The sequence below is a fragment of the Bufo gargarizans genome, chromosome 4 (genome assembly GCF_014858855.1).
Source record: "Bufo gargarizans isolate SCDJY-AF-19 chromosome 4, ASM1485885v1, whole genome shotgun sequence".
Taxonomy (NCBI): Eukaryota; Metazoa; Chordata; class Amphibia; order Anura; family Bufonidae; genus Bufo; species Bufo gargarizans.
In genome coordinates, this window is record NC_058083.1 from 107,665,483 (window position 1) to 107,685,333 (window position 19,851).

General features: G+C 45.4%; 1 protein-coding gene across 2 annotated transcripts in view; it reads right to left on the minus strand.

The window, feature by feature from the left end:
* The window catches only part of INPP5D (inositol polyphosphate-5-phosphatase D), a 243,841-nt gene that overhangs the window by 115,121 nt on the left and 108,869 nt on the right, over positions 1-19,851 (minus strand). For both annotated transcript variants that reach the window (XM_044290546.1, XM_044290545.1), the window contains 3 exons: positions 9,578-9,665; positions 7,778-7,858; positions 5,456-5,527 (listed from right to left, as the gene is read on the minus strand). In XM_044290546.1, coding sequence (XP_044146481.1) covers positions 5,456-5,527; positions 7,778-7,858; positions 9,578-9,665 — 241 coding nt within the window. The remainder of the gene's footprint in view (positions 1-5,455; positions 5,528-7,777; positions 7,859-9,577; positions 9,666-19,851) is intronic.

The following is a 19,851-nucleotide window of genomic DNA, read 5'->3' on the forward strand; positions in this document are numbered from 1 at the left end:
TTAGACTATAATGGGATCCAGATGCTTTCCAGTAGGGTTTCAGCCTGACAAAAACTGTCCTACTGGTGAAGGGCAGAATACAGCAATGTTGCATCTGGTGAACTCTGGCAGGATGTTCTCTACCAGATACCATTCACCATTGATGTGAATGAAGACTTAGGGTGCATTCACACGACCATAATGTTTTGCTGATGCAGCGGACCGGACCGCAGGGGCAACACGTGGGGCTACGGTGGGCCGATGGGGATAGTAGTTCATTTACTCACGGTTAGCAGAGCCTCCCTGGGCCGGCGTGCAGTGATGGGGAAGATAGCACTAAATCCTCCGGGGCACTCTCTATTGCAGGGAACACCAGCCAGATGGAAGTTGAGGTGCCCTTGATGGTAATTGGTATGCTTAGGGTGCTTTGGTGGCTGGGCTCCTGTGTTTGTGATACCAGCACCGTAAGGTGCAAATGTTGAGGGTAGTAGAAAGGATGAGAGTTCGATTGTAATAAAAACAGTTGAACTTTTACTGAATCAATCGTCTCAGGACAGTTGGTACAGTTCATTTATATATCAAAGGTAATTATCCAGATGTTAATTTAGCTGGAATTCCTATAACAGGCCTGGCAATTGTTAATTGAGGAGTTTTCCTAATGCTGTTACTTTACAGGCAAGACAAAAGTTCTCTTCTTAGATAGTTCTACTTTAAGTCCAATCACTAGCACTCATGTACTGAATATAATGGTTTTCTTACTTTATATTGAGCGATCAAATAAGGGCGTTCTCCCTCGTGGCAGGCAAACTCTGTGCAACATTTTTTTATGCAGGAAGCTCCGTGTGCTGTCCGCATCCGTTGCTCCGTTCCGTGACCCCGCAAAAATGATGAGACATGTCCTATTCTTGTCCGTTTTGCGGACAAGAATAGGCATCTCTATAATGGGCCAACTGTTCCGTTCCGCAAATTGCAGGAGGCACACGGGTGGCATTAGTTTTTTGCGGATCCGCAATTAGTGGACCGCAAAAAACGGCACGGTCGTGTGCATGAGCCCTTACTGTCTTGTGCTGGGCTGCAGTAAACTTTTGGTTTGTCCTCTCCAGGCTTGATCAGGGCCCAGAGAAAAGAAAGGCAGTTACATTATGGATCTTGCCTGTTCTCCTCCTCCACTAACTTTCTTTCTACACACCGAATTCACTCCAACTAACTACTTCCTCCTCTAAGCTAGCACACCTCTGGCTACATATATTATGTGGCGCCAGCACTACCTAGGGGCGAATAAATGTAATGACAATGCCAGCCTGATATTAGGAAAATTCAAGACATTAAATACATTAAATATGACAGTTAGCAGCAAAAGTTTAAAGTACCCACATATAGCACATAGTGGGACACTGCACTGATCTTCAAATTGCGTTCCTCATTTTGCGGACCCCACATGGCCGGCCCTATGATAGAAATGCCTATTCTTGTCATGCTCTATCTTTTTTTAGGGGCCATTGAACTACTAATGCGGACAGTACACAGTGTGTTGTTCGCATCTTTTGTGGCCCCATTGAAATAAATGGGTCCGTACCCGTTCCGCACCCGTCATGTGAAGACACCCTAATACGGCATCAAAGTGCAATGATCACATGACTTCATTTTGTCCTGTGTTTAAGTAAAAGTAAACATCCGAAATACAGAAGCCCAGACTAACAGCACAAGGCAGAATCTCAGACACACACACACATTAAATATATATATATATATATATATATATATATATACACACACACACACACGGATATAGCAGAGTAAAAGGGGTTGCCCGGGTTCAGAGTTGAACCCGGACATACCCCCTTCCCCACCCACCGCTCTGAAATAAGCATCGGAGGATTTAATGCTCCAATGCTCTCTCTTGCCCTGCACTGAATTTAGAGAATATTTCTGAAAATCCGGTGACATAACCGGATATGCAGAAAAAGCCCTTTCCCTGCGCAATTCAGCTTATATATGTATATATATATATATACTGTATGTATATACACACACACATTATACAAGAATACATGTATTACACACACTATATATAAATATATACAGTACAGACCAAAAGTTTGGACACACCTTCTCATTCAAAGAGTTTTCTTTATTTTCATGACTATGAAAATTGTAGATTCACACTGGAGGCATCAAAACTATGAATTAACACATGTGGAATTATATACATAACAAAAAAGTGTGAAACAACTGAAAATATGTCATATTCTAGGTTCTTCAAAGTAGCCACCTTCTGCTTTGATTACTGCTTTGCACACTCTTGGCATTCTCTTGATGAGCTTCAACAGGTAGTCACCTGAAATGGTTTTCACTTCACAGGTGTGCCCTGTCAGGTTTAATAAGTGGGATTTCTTGCCTTATAAATGGGGTTGGGACCATCAGTTGCGTTGTGGAGAAGTCAGGTGGATACACAGCTGATAGTCCTATTGAATAGACTGTTAGAATTTGTATTATGGCAAGAAAAAAGCAGCTAAGTAAAGAAAAACGAGTGACCATCATTACTTTAAGAAATGAAGGTCAGTCAGTCCAAAAAATTGGGAAAACTTTGAAAGTGTCCCCAAGTGCAGTCACAAAAACCATCAAGCGCTACAAAGAAACTGTCTCACATGCGGATCGCCCCAGGAAAGGAAGACCAAGAGTCACCTCTGCTGCGGAGGATAAGTTCATCCGAGTCACCAGCCTCAGAAATCGCAGGTTAACAGCAGCTCAGATTAGAGACCAGGTCAATGCCACACAGAGTTCTAGCAGCAGACACATCTCTAGAACAACTGTTAAAAGGAGACTGTGTGAATCAGGCCTTCATGGTAGAATATCTGCTAGGAAACCACTGCTAAGGACACGCAACAAGCAGAAGAGACTTGTTTGGGCTGAAGAACACAAGGAATGGACATTAGACCAGTGAAAATCTGTGCTTTGGTCTGATGAGTCCAAATTTGAGATCTTTGGTTACAACCACCGTGTCTTTGTGAGATGCAGAAAAGGTGAACGAATGGACTCTACATGCCTGGTTCCCACCGTGAAGCATGCAGGAGGAGGTGTGATGGTGTGGGGGTGCTTTGCTGGTGACACTGTTGGGGATTTATTCAAAATTGAAGGCATACTGAACCAGCATGGATACCACAGCATCTTGCAGTGGCATGCTATTCCATCCAGTTTGCGTTTAGTTGGACCATCATTTATTTTTCAACAGGACAATGACCCCAAACACACCTCCAGGCTGTGTAAGGGCTATTTGACCATGAAGGAGAGTGATGGGGTGCTGCGCCAGATGACCTGGCCTCCACAGTCACCGGACCTGAACCCAATCGAGATGGTTTGGGGTGAGCTGGACCGCAGGCAAAAGGGCCAACAAGTGCTAAGCATCTCTGGGAACTCCTTTAAGACTGTTGGAAGACCATTTCAGGTGACTACCTCTTGAATCTCATCAAGAGAATGCCAAGAGTGTGCAAAGCAGTAATTAAAGCAAAAGGTGGCTACTTTGAAGAACCTAGAATATGACATATTTTCAGTTGTTTCACACTTTTTTGTTATGTATATAATTCCACATGTGTTAATTCATAGTTTTGATGCCTTCAGTGTGAATCTACAATTTTCATAGTCATTAAAATAAAGAAAACTCTTTGAATGAGAAGGTGTGTCCAAACTTTTGGTCTGTACTGTATATATATATATATATATATAGTGGCAATGTGAATAGTGATGGGTGCAGTTAAGTCCCGGGGAAGCATGAAAAAGGGGTGTTTGCCCCAGGAGCGTGTCACTAAGGGGCCCGGCCTTGGTGGAGTAAAGGCCCTAGATATAGGTGGCCACTAAGCTAGTTGGTTGACACCAAGCTACTTAGCTTAGCTGGCTCCAGCTAGTCCAGGGTGGGCTTTTACTGGGAACAGGCAATGTGTTGGGTGGGTGCCTGTTTCCCATGTTCCAGTCCGGGATTTTAGAATATGCCCATGTCCAGGGATGGTATTTAATCCTGTTGCTGGACTTGGGTGTGGCTCCCAGTCTGGGGAAGAAGATTGTGTTTTCCAGAAACAGAGGCCTGTTAAGGTTCTGTGTGTGTGGTCTCAGCCGGGCTAGGCTGAGGGACCACGAGGCTAAGTGACAGCCTGGAATTTGGGGGAAGCAGTGGCGCCTGCGGCACAAGGGCTACAAGGTCAGAGTCGGGAGGACTGCTGGACCACAATCCCCCAAAAAGACTTGCATTTGTTACAGCCTGGAGGCTGCTTGACTATTGGGCTGAGAAAGCCACATATTATGACGGTGTTTGAACGGTCCTTTAGGTGAGTCAGGTTATTTATATGTTTAGTTAGAGCCCAGCCAGGCAGGTGTTTATTTTGTATCATTTATGTTTGGTTTGCTGAGGTGCCAAATAAAGCGATGTTTGGACCTGAAACTTGGTGTCTGGCGACAATATTTGTGTGAATGACCCCCGGAGAAGAGCTAACCCCCCACAATATATACACAGATACATTAGGCTACTTTCACATTAGTGTTATCAGGGTCTGGCAGGCTGTTCCGCTGCCGGATCCGTACTAACACTAGCCCATGTGTGCCGCTGGAAGTCCACTCCGGCCCCATTAACTTTAATGGGGATGGGCGGGAGATGTGGCCGCATCATGGCAAACATGCCGAGAGGAGGCCTGCTGCAGTTTATGTCTGGCCACCTCTCGGCATGTTTGCCATGCTGTGGCCGCATTTTCCGCCTGTCCCCATTATAGTGAATGGGGCCGGAGTGGAATTCCGGCGGCACACATGGGCTAGTGTTAGTACGGATCTGGCAGAGGAACAGCCTGCCGGACCCTGCTAGCGCAAGTGTGAAAGTAGCCTTAGACAATTACACATACATACTGTATATCACACACATACATATGTACAGAATACAGTACACTACACAGGCATATGTACATATTACACTGGTACACACTTACCTTCTGTGCAGGTCTCCAGGGTAAACAGTCAGGATTGTAATAAAGGGGCTGGGCCTTTCCTCCACAGCCGGGCCCCCTTTCCCTACGCACCCCATAGCAGTTGCGTGGTCTGCCTCTATTAGAGGTACGCCTCTGTATCTCTGTATGCACAGTCATAGAGGGTAGGCTGTCAATCACTGATGGCTCCGCCTCCCGGACTTTAAAGACCAGAATGAGCAGGAATTTAAATGGATAAATTACAAGTTTTACTGAATCTTTTCCAAAAAACTATATACCTGTCTGCTGAGCTCCTCCTGCTCTATAACATGCTACTTTCAGCTCAGACACTATGTTCAACGTGACAGATTCCCTTTAATAAAAGCAGGGCAGTGATTATTTGGCGCACAGTGTAATATGATGGCTGTCAAGCAATTGTGTTCCATGTCGAGGGTATTAGGCTGACAACTGCTTGACTGGGGGGTACATAGTTATGAAACATTGAGATATACTGCCTTAGTTTAGCATGTTACCTCAAATATTATGGGGGGTATGAGCGATCTGCGGTGTTTCACTGCAGCCCCTTCCATTAATACTGTTTTTACCTGAAATAAGAACCAGTTGCAGTCATGATAAAAGTGCATATTCATCATCTTCCTTCAAAACAAAGGTTTAAATGATCATTGTCTTTCAGATAAACATGTCCTCGGCCTAGGACCACTCTCACACGGTCAGTATGTGTAAGCCAAAATCAGGTGGAACCTGCAGAGAAAAAGTGCAATGGAAAGATTTGTGCCTCTTCTGTGTGTTGGACCTACTCCTGGTTTTGGCTTTCAAATACTGATGAAAAATACTGACCAAATACTGATCTGAAATTAGCCTTAGGGCTCGTTCAAACGAACGTATTTTGCGTTCAGTATACAAGCCATTTTCTGCGGTCCGTATGCGGAACCGTATACGGAACCATTCATTTCAATGGGTCCGCAAAAGATGCGGACAGCACTCTGTGTGCTGTCCGCATCCGTTGCTCTGTTCCGTGGCCACGCACAAATTCGTTTTGCGGACAAGAATAGGCATTTCTATAATGGGCCTCCTGTTCCGTTACGCAAATTGTGGAAGGCACATAGGCGGCAACCATTTTTTGCGGATCCGCAATTTACGGACCGCAAAAAAAGTCACGGTCGTGTGAACAAGCCCTTAGTGTGTTAAAAATGTCACATGCAGAAGAAAATAAAAGATTTAAAAAAATGTTAATATCAAGAACATTAAACTCATTCAAATTGTGTTAATAGGGTCCTATGCTTGGGCAGGCACTGAACACCTATTCTCCAAAGGCTCATCTTTCTTCTGTCCTGCACGTAATTTATGCACTACCCTTATCCAGAGCGGTGAGGTACAAGGCACATTGTAGCCCATGCCTCATTGTGTTGGCAGAGCCGTGATGGATAATGGCTGCATAATCTTCAGTTAGGCTACTTTCACACTTGCGGCAGTGTGATCCGGCGGGCAGTTCCGTCGTCGGAACTGGCCGCCGGATCCGCCGATCTGCCGCTGACTGAAAGCATTTGTCATGCGGACCGACGGATCTGTCTTGTACATTTTTCTCATTTTTACCGATCTGCGCATGCACATGCCGGAACGACGGATCCGGTATTCCGGATCCGGCGCTAATACATTCCTATGGGAAAAAATGCGGCGTTCAGGCATGTCTTCAGTTTTTTTTCGCCGGAGAGAAAACCGTAGCATGCTGTGGTTTTCTCTTTTGCCTGATCAGTCAAAACGACTGAACTGAAGACATCCTGATGCATCCTGAACGGATTACTCTCCATTCAGAATGCATGGGGATATGCCTGATCAGTTCTTTTCCGGTATAGAGCCCCTGTGAGGGAACTCTATGCCGGAAAAGAAAAACGCAAGTGTGAAAGTACCCTTAAACCGATACGGGTTACAGATGGTGCTATAACGTAACACATTCATTTCCCCTGTATAGGTCACCAGTATCTGATGGTGGGGGTCCGACACCCAGGACCCGCAGCAATCAGCTGTTAGAGAAGGCACCTCTAATGCAGCCAACATATCCTTTTTTTCTTCTGGCTTTGCAAAGACAAAGGGGGTTCATACTTCACTTGCTAGAGTCCTATCTAAGGGCAGCAAGTCATAGATCAGGGACATACAACTGATATCTCTAACTCTGCAACGGGGGGATTTATCATAGACCGGCAGTTTTACGCCAGCCTATGATATCCCTTGTGTTGCCGGAGGATGCGCCAAAATTATGACGGGGTGCAGGCCTGGTCATAAATCAGGTGCATCCTCTGGCAGTCTGTGCACCAAAACTGAAATCTACGGCTCGAAGCTTAAGTACATTTCTGTCTTCATTTATGCTAGAAAACTAGCGAAAATGAAGAAAAATGTTCTGGACCCACTAGCCAGCACAATTTTGATCCAGTGGCATTTAACACAGGGTTTGTGCCTTTTTTACACCAGAAAAGTGCCGTGGGCGGAATGATAAATTCCCTCTTAGTGTATTCTTATGTGATGCAGCTTCAGCCTGTGTCCCTTGCCTCCTGCTTGGGATTAAGCTAAAAGGGTACCTGGTGTAAGGACTGTTGAGCTGTGTCCTATAGAAGAATATTGACTGCTTGAGAGATGAGAGGTTTTGTGCTATATTTCAGAAAGATTTTCATATAAAGAGACCATTTTAAGGAAACTGCTGTGTTGCTTAGCAATCAGTGATTAAGCTGTGCAGCATGTACTACCGACCAATAGAGATGAATACTTCCTAATACATCTCATTTCTAAATATGTCATCTCTGCTTCTGCTTTTCCTTAGAAGTCCAGTTGTGCTGTCATACCTTCTCCTCAAGGCTGGACACCATAGAGCTCAGCTGGTTGAGTTTGCTCATCATGCTACTTGTGCTGGGGTCACCGGGTAGCTGTGGAAGATGACACATAATGGTTGTTACTAACAGACCTAGGTCACATTTATAACATGTAAACTGCTATATGGAGGGTTTACACTGCTCGTACAGTGCAGTGCAATGGTCTATAATCTGTGGCTCCTCCAATCACATCCTACCAGTCAGAGACTTTTAGCCAATGCTAGGAGTTGTAGTTTCTCAACAGTTAGATAGATCTATGAGTTACAGAAGACTGCAGTATATAGTATTGCACTGTATTGTATACAGTTTTTACATGAGGAATACTGTACTGTGAAATGAGATCAAAGCCCTAGGCCAAAAATTCTGTTTGCTGATCTAGTCCTATATCTAAATTCCGTGGCAAAGCGCAATGACTTAACGGTATCTCCCCTAGCACAGAGGACCTGGGACACCAACCCTGCAGTACTACCTTTAGCAGCACCCCTGTTTGAGATAAATGTCTACTATCCGCCATTTTTAGGTGGGAGTAATAATTTTAAGTGCAATCCTGTTTTCTTGGTAACCTGTATCTATATTGGTAGCCTGTTATGGCATGGACATATACTGATACCCAATGTGGCACATATAATAGTATATGGCAGACCAGCTTATGGCATTTGGACTTTGGGTTACATGTCAGCTTTTGCCCAGAAGAATTGCCATTTGAGAACAATCCCCCATTAGAGTGATCCTTACAAAGCATTTGCAGCCACTGAAAGCCTCCCTCTAATAGCTGCATCACAAATACATTAAAATTACACCCACATGCATAATGCATTTCAAAATGAGTTTGACAGTGTGGAAGACGCCTAACCTCTCTGCACTGCTGATTTGCTTCCTCAAGTGTTGCCCTTTCTGCACCCTGTGTCCTACTTGCTGATATTCATAGGTCAGGCAGATGAATTGCTTAAATTAAAGGGGCTCTCCGACACTGAACTACTGATGTCCTATGCTTCACTTTTATGTTAACCAGCCATTGCCACTACGCAGTGGATGGTCTGTGTAGTTCTGCAGAACAGATGATCGGCAGGGGCGTCAGGGGTTGGGACCCTGCCAGTCTGATAGCGACGATATAGCCTAAAGTTGAGTCCTGCAGTTGGATGATACCAGTCCAGAAAACGCAATACAGTCCTAGTCCTGCTCAAAACAGTAGTACCTAGCAGTGTGATTCCTCTGTGAGCTAATCTGCCCGAACCCGAGGATGGTACAGTGTATCTACATTGATAAATGATAGCAATCTATTTACGAGATGCAAGAGATGTGCGCGGCAGCTGTATTTAGCTCATAGAGGATTGCCTAGACTACATATATAGGACAGCAATATGGTTTGTATGGGATAGGGATCAGCAACCTCCGGCACTCCTGCTGTTCTGAAACTACAACTCCCAGAATCCTCCTTTCACTTCTACGGGAGTTATATAAACAGATAAGTAAATGTGCATGCTGGGAGTTGGTAGTTTCACAGCAGCTAGAGTGCCGATGGTTGCTGATCCCTGGTATAGGACTTCTGCCTCTGGATGTAAGCCTCCCCATTCAATATCAGCAAGCAGAGATCTAGGAAACATAAATTATATTAGAAGATCTAGGAAGGTTCTGTCTGCACAGTTGTACTTTTATTGGAGGCAGTCACAATGCGCAGTATCTTACTTTGGTATGTGACAGCTCTATGAGCAGCAGAGAGTTAACTTTTCTTACTGTAAGTGAATGGGGTGTGATGATGATGGGTGAACTTACAGGGGAGCGCTGCCTGAATCCAGGGGAGAACTGGGGCTCCAATGTGTTCTGCAGGGACTCCAGCGCCGGCAGCGTACGGGTGATTTCACTAGGAGAACAATAGATCTGTCAGATAACCCAGGGTCAGGTACATATTAATAACCACCCAAAACATGACATCAGCGCTCCTTGACTTTTTACATACAGATGAGCCTATGTGACCGGGCCTTATGTCAGGACAATAAACCGACTATTACCGGCTGCTGATTACCTCCGAGGCCCAATGGTAGGCACATTACTTCCATGGGTTGGCAGGGAACAGATGATTTATGTAAAAGGAAGATCATTCAGAGCTATTCACTGGGTGTGAGACATGAAGAGATAGGTAGATGTATGAGATGTATCACACAACGACATGACACACAGGAGGGTAATGGGGCAGAAAGAAATTGAAGAAGGAGAAGAGATGTTGCACTTCCCCTTACCTCAGACAGCTGCCACCAAACTCGTCTGCCCGCTGCCCCCTCCTTTCCATACCTTTCCTTTGTGCTGTGATGCTTGGCTGTCTTCCCTCTGCACGCAGTACAGTAAGAGGGAGGGGACAGCAGGGAGGCAGACACTCAAGTCGAAGGAAGATTTCATTTGCAAGAAAGATATTCTTACACGTAGAAGGGATAGCCTTAGCCCATGGCCCTATATTATGTTGCAGGAGATGACTGGTCGGAGTGTATACTCTTCTACAGCAGGAGTAGTCACTGAAGGGCGAGTCTGTCCCAGATGTGCAGAGACAGTGATGGGAGGAGGCTGGAACACTCCCATGGGCTATAACTACCAAGACATTCAGATCTTATGTTCCCCATCATAGCCGCGTATGTACAGGATCTGCACCTGTTTACTAAAGGGGGCTCACATACAATAAATGCACAAGACAGAAGCAAGCATTGAAGAGGTCAAATGCCCACCTGCCCTTCTGTGCATTATAAAGTTGGTATTGGCTACTAATCTCTCAATTTGTCAAATCATTATATAATAAAATTATACTTCTATTCTTCATATCCAGGATGCACAAGCACAAGGTCGGATAAAGAGCATTTATCATGAGGGCATTGTCCCAAATTGAGACAAAATCATCAAACATTGCACATTGATATCTTTAAAGAGGCTCAGCTGTCTCCGCAAATGCCATGCCCAATGCACTTTCATTGACAGGGCCAGGCAGAGAAAATATCATCACACCTGGTCCTGTTAATTAAAGTGCAGAGAGAGCAGAGCCTCTAGGTGTAATGACAACGCCGCCGTTGCTCCTAGGGGCTCAGTTGCATATATTAATGCATCATTATTCTCAGTAATGCGGACACATATGAACACGGGACCAACACAGATGCCTTCAGCTGCCAAGCGCACATGGAACAGGTCAGCCAGTGTCATAGGTACAAAACTGCTGACAGATGTCCTTTAAAGGGAATGTATCAGCAGAAAATGACCTGCAGTTTTAATCACTTTTTTATGTTTAACATATTTTTTAATAATTTTTGATGATTATATTTTTAAGTTTCCATGTCACTTTTTATAGTTAAACTAAACCAGTTTTTGTACTGGTAACTAGGTCTAATAATTGACGCCACTTCTTGGTTTGTACAGCTCACTTTAATGCAGTTAATCCTGCCTGTAATGATATCACCTCTGTGTATAGATAAGGCAGGATCCACCATTCACAATAGTGATTGTCAGATCTTATCTATTCCTTCCTTGTACAATGACCTCTGCACATGACATGCCCAGAAAACTCATCCAAAGAAGTCACTGAGGTCCCCTCCTGACCAGTGTGTCTATGGCCCATGGGGCTGCCATAAAGCAATTTTCCTAATGCTTTCTAAATGCTGTTAAGAACAGCCAGGCAAGATGGCCGCCCCCCTAATCATGTTCAGAAAATAGAATAAAGAAACCTACAATCGGAAAATAAAAACAGATTAGAAAAAAGGATGTCTGTTAGTATCTGGGTTTAACTGGCAGATAACATTTTTGATGACACATTTCCTTTAAGTGACAGCTGCTTTCTAGGGATGAGCAAATCAACTTCGGATGAAACATTTGTACCACTTGGTACCACTTGGAACCGAACTCGAGTTCAGGAAATGGTTTTTTACAGTACAAAATAATTTATGAAGTTATTGCGCAAAGTCTCATCGGAGCCAATACATTCTAATGCTGTACGGAGCTCCTGCTCCGTACAGTATTAGAACAAAGTTTTATGCAAATTGACTTTGGATGATTCTTCCGAAGTCGATTCGCTCATCCCTACTGCTATCCAATGGACTGTACTGTTTTGGTTAGCTGTGAAGAGGTTGTGGCCTCTTCAACAGCTGGTCAGCGGAAGTGCTGGGTGTCAGATGCCCACCAATTACATACTGTTGACCGATCCTGGGGATAGAGGTGTTATTTCTACTGGAGTGAGATTGGCCATTTTTTGTGACTTTTTAAAAGGTCACATTTGATCTGTTGTCCATCTACTCATTTAGCTAACCGCTCGCGCTTTCTCATCCTCTTTTCAAAAGTATTGAGTGTGGTGTAAAAGATCACAGAAAGTCTCACATTTCTGCAGAAAAACGGTGTGCACCAAAATTTGCAACTTTTTGAAATCATAAAACTGGCATAAAAGGGCTTTATAAATGCCTGACTTCTGTCATAAATGAGTCTCCAGTTATGACCACAACTGCACCTTATAATTAGAGATGATCGAATTTCTCAAAAATTCAATTCGGGTGGTTTGCTGAATTATCCAAAAAGATTCTATTCTATTAGAATTTATTTGTGGTGAATCGTGTTAAAAAACAGCTATTTCCTGGCTGCAGAGAGCCTGTATAGTGTTGTAGAACACTGTGCCTTGCAGTAGCACGCATAGGGAGTCTGCTGTGGTAGTGAAACAATACTGTGAGTCAGTATGACACTGTAGAATCACTGCACACTTCACTTATTTGGGCAGTTACAGGGCCAAAACTGACCAACTAACTGAAGTGTGAACTCAGCCTTACAGGTCGATGTTAGCACCAAGAAGAAGCGCACTCCTTTTACACCGTCGTCAGCTGATTCCACATAGATGTCTACAGAACCTGTTCTATTAAATGCTTATACAAATATAGCCCTCCCTGACAGAGTGGAGAGGGTGTAAGCAGTAAGTTTGTGTTTGACGTCACAGATTATTTTGCCCTTCCTCTGATCCATCAGAATAATAACTATCAAAAAAATGGATCCTGTCTGTTGAGCATCCGCCTTCACTCGGTCAAAATTTGGTCAGTAATCCATTAGTATTGCTAAAGCCCCCCAAAAAACAGGAATGGATCCAAAGCAGAGATGACACGTGAATGGAATGTTTGCATGTCTTCGGATTTTTGTACCCACTCCTGATTTTGGCTACCAAATCATAGGGATCATGTCATACAGGCCTTACAGCTGCTACATAGACAGGATACGTTGTGCGTCTCATTTTTCCTTCCTTCTGACAGGTCAAATAAATGATGTTAACCAGGCCAAAAAGGAAAAATAGTGGCCCAGTCATGACGTTGAGAGGGTGGGAACAGCATGAGAAGTCCACAGAGTGGCCCAATGACATAGTGGTGAGGTAGCAGCAGCATGAGGAGATCACAGAGTGATCCAGTGACAGAGTGTGGAGGTGGCAGCAGCATGAGGAGACCACAGAGTGGCCCAGTGACATAGTTTTGAGGTGGCAGCAGCATGAGGAGACCACAGAGTAGTGATGTGGCAGCAGCATGAGGAGACCACAGAGTGGTGAAGTGGCAGCAGCATGAGGAGACCACAGAGTGGCCCAGTGACATAGTGTTGAGGTGGCAGCAGCGCAATGAGACCACAGAGTAGTGATGTGGCAGCAGCATAAGTAGACTACAGAGTGGTTAAGTGGCAGAAGCATGAAAAGAAAACTGCTTATCAGCGACTCCAGACTTAAGTTGCTGCTGATGGAGCTGGTACTGCTCCTGCACAGGCAGACAGAGGCAGTGGAACATGAGCGCAGAGGGCCCCACCCGGCAGACCTGCGTGAGAATGAGAAATGGCGTACATAGGCAGTGACCAACTGACTACATAGGATGTCTTGATAGTAATTCAGTTTGTCTTCCCTCTCAGCGGGTGTGAAAAATGCCCCCATTTTGGACCGGTAGCAAGGGTTTCCTGCCCCCATCTCCACTGCATACTGCCAAGGTGTGTCTGCGTCTTCTGCCTCCTCTTCCTCATCGACCTGTAGCTCCTCTTGCTGCTCCTGCTCCTCCTCTCCTGTCACCTGTGCTTGTGTCACATTGCTTGTGCTCAAATGTCCTCCTCCTCTAGTTCAGCCCCAACAGGGCCCAAGTGGCCGTGAGATGTAGTCACCACGTCTCCTGTCCCCTGGCCAGTCATATTTAGCAGCATCTGTTCCCGGACTTGAATCAGTGGAATGATGTTGTTCATCCTGTAGTCCTACCTGACAAATAAAGTGGCCTCCTCAAAGGGCCCGAGCATACGGCAGGTGTCACGCATGAGCTGCCACTGGCTAACATCAAAGTTACACAGGGGAGTACCTCTGTCTGCCTGTATCATCAAGAAATTGTTTATGGCCTCTCTCTGTTTATATAATCGATCCAACATATGAGGGTGGAATTCCAATGGGTGGAAATGTCACATATCAGCCTATGTTGGGGATGCTGTTCTGCCGCTGCAGCTCAAGGAGCGTGTGCTTTGTAGTGTACGAGTGGCTGAAGTGCATGCAAAGTTTCCTGCCCATTTTCAGGATGTCTTGCAGATAGGCGGAAGAATTCAGGAATTGCTTTACAACCAGATTGAACACGTGCGCCGTGCAGGGCGCATGGCTCAGTCCTCCTTGATGCAGCGCTGACACCATGTTCTTCCCATTGTCAGTCACCATGGTTTCGATTTTGAGTTGTCGAGGAGAAAGCCAGGATTCGATTTCTTGATAAAGGACGCAGAGCAGTTCCTCCCCTGTGTGACTCCATTGTCCCAGGCAAACTAGGTGCAGAACAGTGTGACACTGCCATGCCTTGCACATGTGGTATGCTGGAGGAGGACTGTGAATTGTCCCTGCAGTGGAGGCTGAGGACACAGTAGAGGATAAGGAGGCAGAGGCGGACATTGTCGCAGGACCAACAGCGTGAGAACGTGGATGCGGAAGCGGCGTCACCTGGCCAAGTTGCTTGTGTGGCTGGGCAGGAACCACATTTACCCAGTGGGCCGTATATGACATACTGTATATTGTCCTTGACCGTAGTTATAGCTCCACACATCGGCACTGCTGTGCACTTCGGCAGACACCGACAGGCTCAAGGACTGGCCCACCTTCTATTTTACATATGTGTGCAGGGCTGGTACTGCCTTTTTCGCAAAGAAATGACGGCTTGGGACTCTCCACCTCGGCTCAGCACAAGCCATCAGTTCTCTGAAAGGTGCAGAGTCCACCACTTGGAAAGCGAGGGACTGCAGCACCAGCAACTTGACAAGGAGCATGTTCAGCTTCTGCGCCATTTGATGAGTGCATGCATACTGTTGTCTCTTGGCAATCGCTTCAGTGATCGATTTGTTGACGGAATGACTGACGAGGAGAAGGAGGAGGAGGAGTAGGAGCATCAGGACTAGCAGGTGATGGGAAGGACAGACAGCCCTCTTTCGGCTGAGGTGGAGGAGCCTTGACTGCATGAAATTGGGTGCGTGTACAGCGTCCCACTCAGGACATGTGGGAACTGCAAAATAACTGTAAACTGCATTATTGTGTTGCATGTCATTCTGCATTACATCACCTGTTGTATCCCTGTTCATAGGCTGGTTAGGCGTGTTTTATACATCCCACCACTAGAGGGGGATAGCACTTAGTCTATATAAATACCTTAGTCAGGCCTAGTGTGTTTTGTTGTTGGTGGGAGTGATTCAAGTCAGTTAAGACTACACATCACAGAGTAGTGAGTGGAGTCAGAAGCGACGATGTGGTAATGCTAAGGTATGAGGAGCATGAGAGCGTTTTCCTCCTGTGGTCCTCTTAGTTCCTTTCATCCTACAACCAGAAGATAGAGTTTCGTCCCTGGAAGAAATCCAAGCAGAGAGACATCGGTGATAACAGCCACTATCTAAGGCTTAACGGGCACCTTTGCACATGGTAGAGGACAATCTAGCTACAGGCGGCCTCACCGTAAAGTATAGAAGACAGATTAGCTACCTGTTCAAGAGCTTGGAAGATACCAAAATTATAGGACTTAGCATACCCGAAAAGAGTACTACTGAACCACAGCCTGAGTCAGGACCTAGCCAAAACCTATTAACAGTGGATCAACATAATTCCTCTATATACCCCAGATACTGTATTCTGTCTGGATGTTTATGCTACAACTAAAACCAGTAAAAGTTGTGAGTTGTATCCTACCATTGTCTACCTCATTCTTCAATACTACCACTACAACTGGTTGTACCACCATAAACGGTACTGGCGTCACGACAAATACCACCAAGTGACCCAGCCGCCACAAGCACCCTAAACACTGCCGTCATCAAGGGCACCTCAACCTCCATCTTGGCTGGTGCTCCCCTACCACAGAGTGTGCCCCGGAAGGTTTCGTGCTGTCTTCCTCATCACTGTGCTGCCGGCCCAGGGAGGCTTTCTGCTAACCGTGAGTAAACCGATGAACTGTATTACTACGCCCCCTCATCGGCCCACCGTGCACTTCACGTGTCGCCCCTGCGGTTCTGGCATGTCGCACGTGCCACTGAGTCATGCGGCGGTTGCTGCGGCAGGCTGGACGTCTACATTGGAGCCTTGATTCTCCCAGGCCACTTTATGGTGACACTGCATTGGTTGACGCAGGGCAGTGGTGCCAACATTGGCACCCTGGCTACGCTTCACCTTCTGCCCACAAATTCGGCAAATGGGCATGTTCACCTCCTCCGGTGGCCTAACAAAAAAATCGCCACACTGCTGAGTATGGCAATTTCCCCCCAACACTCCATACTGACTGCCTGCTACCTCTGCCTCCGTGAACCCCTGCACTGCTACTTCCCAGGAAGGTAGTCTCCTTTCAACTTCGATTAGCTCATCTCTAGTTATAATCACTGGAAAAGTCTAACACGTCAGATCATCTTTTCTACAGGTATGTGTTTGGCACCTTTCACTCTCATAGGAAGGCGCCAGCAGTCAGAAGCAAATTGCCCAACCTGGCCTTTCCCACCATATGACTAGCGTTATAGATTTTGATATGTGTGATTAACATTGCAAAGCTAGAATAATGAGGGAGATTTATCAATATGGGCATTTCCTATGCCAGGAATGATCCCCTGTGCAATGGAGTGATGGCACCCTTTGGATTTTCTGTTGTTTCCATCAAACCCGGAGCTGGCTTCTTATCTCTGCTCTCTGACCTTATAAAAGATAGGAATTTGGATTAAATAAGTGTTTATGACCTCTCAATAGTTTACAGATAAGGGTTATTAGAAGTGAAAGTACTAGTCACACAGCTGGAAAAACAGTTAACTGTTTGTGACGGAACAGCTCAATTTTTTTAATAAAGGCAAATCGAAAAAATGATTTTTAGCCAAAAATGAGTAAAATGCAATAATAATTTAAAAAATTGCCTCTAAAGGTGTACATAGCCTTTAAGCTGCATTTTACTACTTTTTTACTACTTTGTAACTCACCCGACTACACAGTGAAGCTTGGCTGAGATCGGGCTAGATTTTGATGGTTTTTTTTTTAACCAAAGCAATGGTTGTAGATTTAGATAATTGTCTACGCTCAAAACAGGCTTAGAAAAATGTAAATGAGATGTGCCAGCTGGCCCATCTCCTTCCCCGACCATGCGTCCTCTTTTAGACCCGTGCTCACTGTGTTCTGTAATGCAGCTCAGCTGATGGGCTACTTTATCTGATCTCTGACCTTCTATACACTCATTATAGCTCAGTTCTTAACTTACTGATAAAAATGTGGCTTAAATATGTGTTTATGACCTTTTAGTAATTAAGGGTTAATAGATGACTGGCACAAAGTGAAAGTGAAAGTACAATTCTCACAGCTACACAGCTGCCAAATAAATAAATGACAAAGCTGCCAAACATTTTTAACCGCCTCCGGACCGCCTAACGCAGATGTGCGGTCCAGAGGCGGCAGCTCTTCGCTCAGCGCCGCATATACGCGTCATCTCGCGAGAGCCGTGATTTCCTGTGAACGCGCGCACACAGGCGCGTGCGTTCACAGGATCGGAAGGTAAGAGACAGGATCTCCAGCCTGCCAGCGGCGATCGTTCGCTGGCAGGCTAAAGATGCGATTTTTTTAACCCCTAACAGGTATATTAGACGCTGTTTTGATAACAGCGTCTAATATACCTGCTACCTGGTCCTCTGGTGGTCCCTTTTGCTTGGATCGACCACCAGAGGACACAGGTAGCTCAGTAAAGTACCACAAAACACCACTACACCCCCCTGTCACTTATTAACCCCTTATGAACCCCTGATCACCCATGATCACCCCATATAGACTCCCTGATCACCCCCCTGTCATTGATCACCCCCCTGTAAGGCTCCATTCAGACGTCCGTATGATTTTTACGGATCCACGGATACATGGATCGGATCCGCAAAACACATACGGACGTCTGAATGGAGCCTTACAGGGGGGTGATCAATGACAGGCGGGTGATCACCCATATAGATTCCCTGATCACCCCCCTGTCATTGATCACCCCCCTGTCATTGATCACCCCCCTGTAAGGCTCTATTCAGACGTCCGTATGATTTTTACGGATCCACGGATACATGGATCGGATCCGCAAAACACATACGGACGCCTGAATGGAGCCTTACAGGGGGGTGATCAATGACAGGGGGGTGATCACCCATATAGATTCCCTGATCACCCCCCTGTCATTGATCACCCCCCTGTCAGGCTCCATTCAGACGTCCGTATGTTTTTTATGGATCCACGGATACATGGATCGGATCCGCAAAACACATACGGACGTCTGAATGGAGCCTTACAGGGGGGTGATCAATGACAGGCGGGTGATCACCCATATAGATTCCCTGATCACCCCCCTGTCAGGCTCCATTCAGACGTCCGTATGTTTTTTATGGATCCACGGATACATGGATCGGATCCGCAAAACACATACGGACGTCTGAATGGAGCCTTACAGGGGGGTGATCAATGACAGGGGGGTGATCAGGGAATCTATATGGGTGATCACTCCCCTGTCATTGATCACCCCCCTGTAAGGCTCCATTTAGACATCTTTTTTGGCACAAGTTAGCAGAAATAGATATTTTATTTTAATTTTATTTTTCTTACAAAGTCTCATATTCCACTAACTTGTGTCAAAAAAAAAAATCTCACATGAACTCACCATACCCCTCACGGAATCCAAATGCGTAAAATTTTTTAGACATTTATATTCCAGACTTCTTCTCACGCTTTCGGGCCCCTAAAATGCCAGGGCAGTATAAATACCCCACATGTGACCCCATTTCGAAAAGAAGACACCCCAAGGTATTCCGTGAGGGGCATATTGAGTCCATGAAAGATTGAAATTTTTGTCCCAAGTTAGCGGAAAGGGAGACTTTGTGAGAAAATACAAAAAAAAATCAATTTCCGCTAACTTGTGCCCAAAAATTTTTTTTTCAATGAATTCGCCATGCCCCTCATTAAATACCTTGGGGTGTCTTCTTTCCAAAATGGGGTCACATGTAGGGTATTTATACTGCCCTGGCATTTTAGGGGCCCGAAAGCGTGAGAAGAAGTCTGGGATCCAAATGTCAAAAAATGGGCCGCTTTGCGCATCTAGGCTGCAAAAAAGTGTTGCACATGTTGTATTGCCGTACTCAGGAGAAGTTGAGGAATGTATTTTGGGGTGTCATCTTACATATACCCATGCTGGGTGAGAGAAATATCTTGGTCGAAGGCCAACTTTGTATAAAAAAAATGGGAAAAGTTGTCTTTTGCCAAGATATTTCTCTCACCCAGCATGGGAATATGTAAAATGACACCCCAAAACACATTCCCCAACTTCTCCTGAGTACGGCGATACCACATGTGTGACACTTTTTTGCCGCCTAGGCGGGCAAAGGGGCACACATTCCAAAGAGCACCTTTAGGATTTCACAGGTCATTTTTTACACATTTTGATTTCAAACTACTTACCACACATTAGGGCCCCTAGAATGCCAGGGCAGTATAACTACACCACAAGTGACCCCATTTTGGAAAGAAGACACCTCAAGGTATTCCGTGAGGGGCATGGCGAGTTCCTAGAATTTTTTTT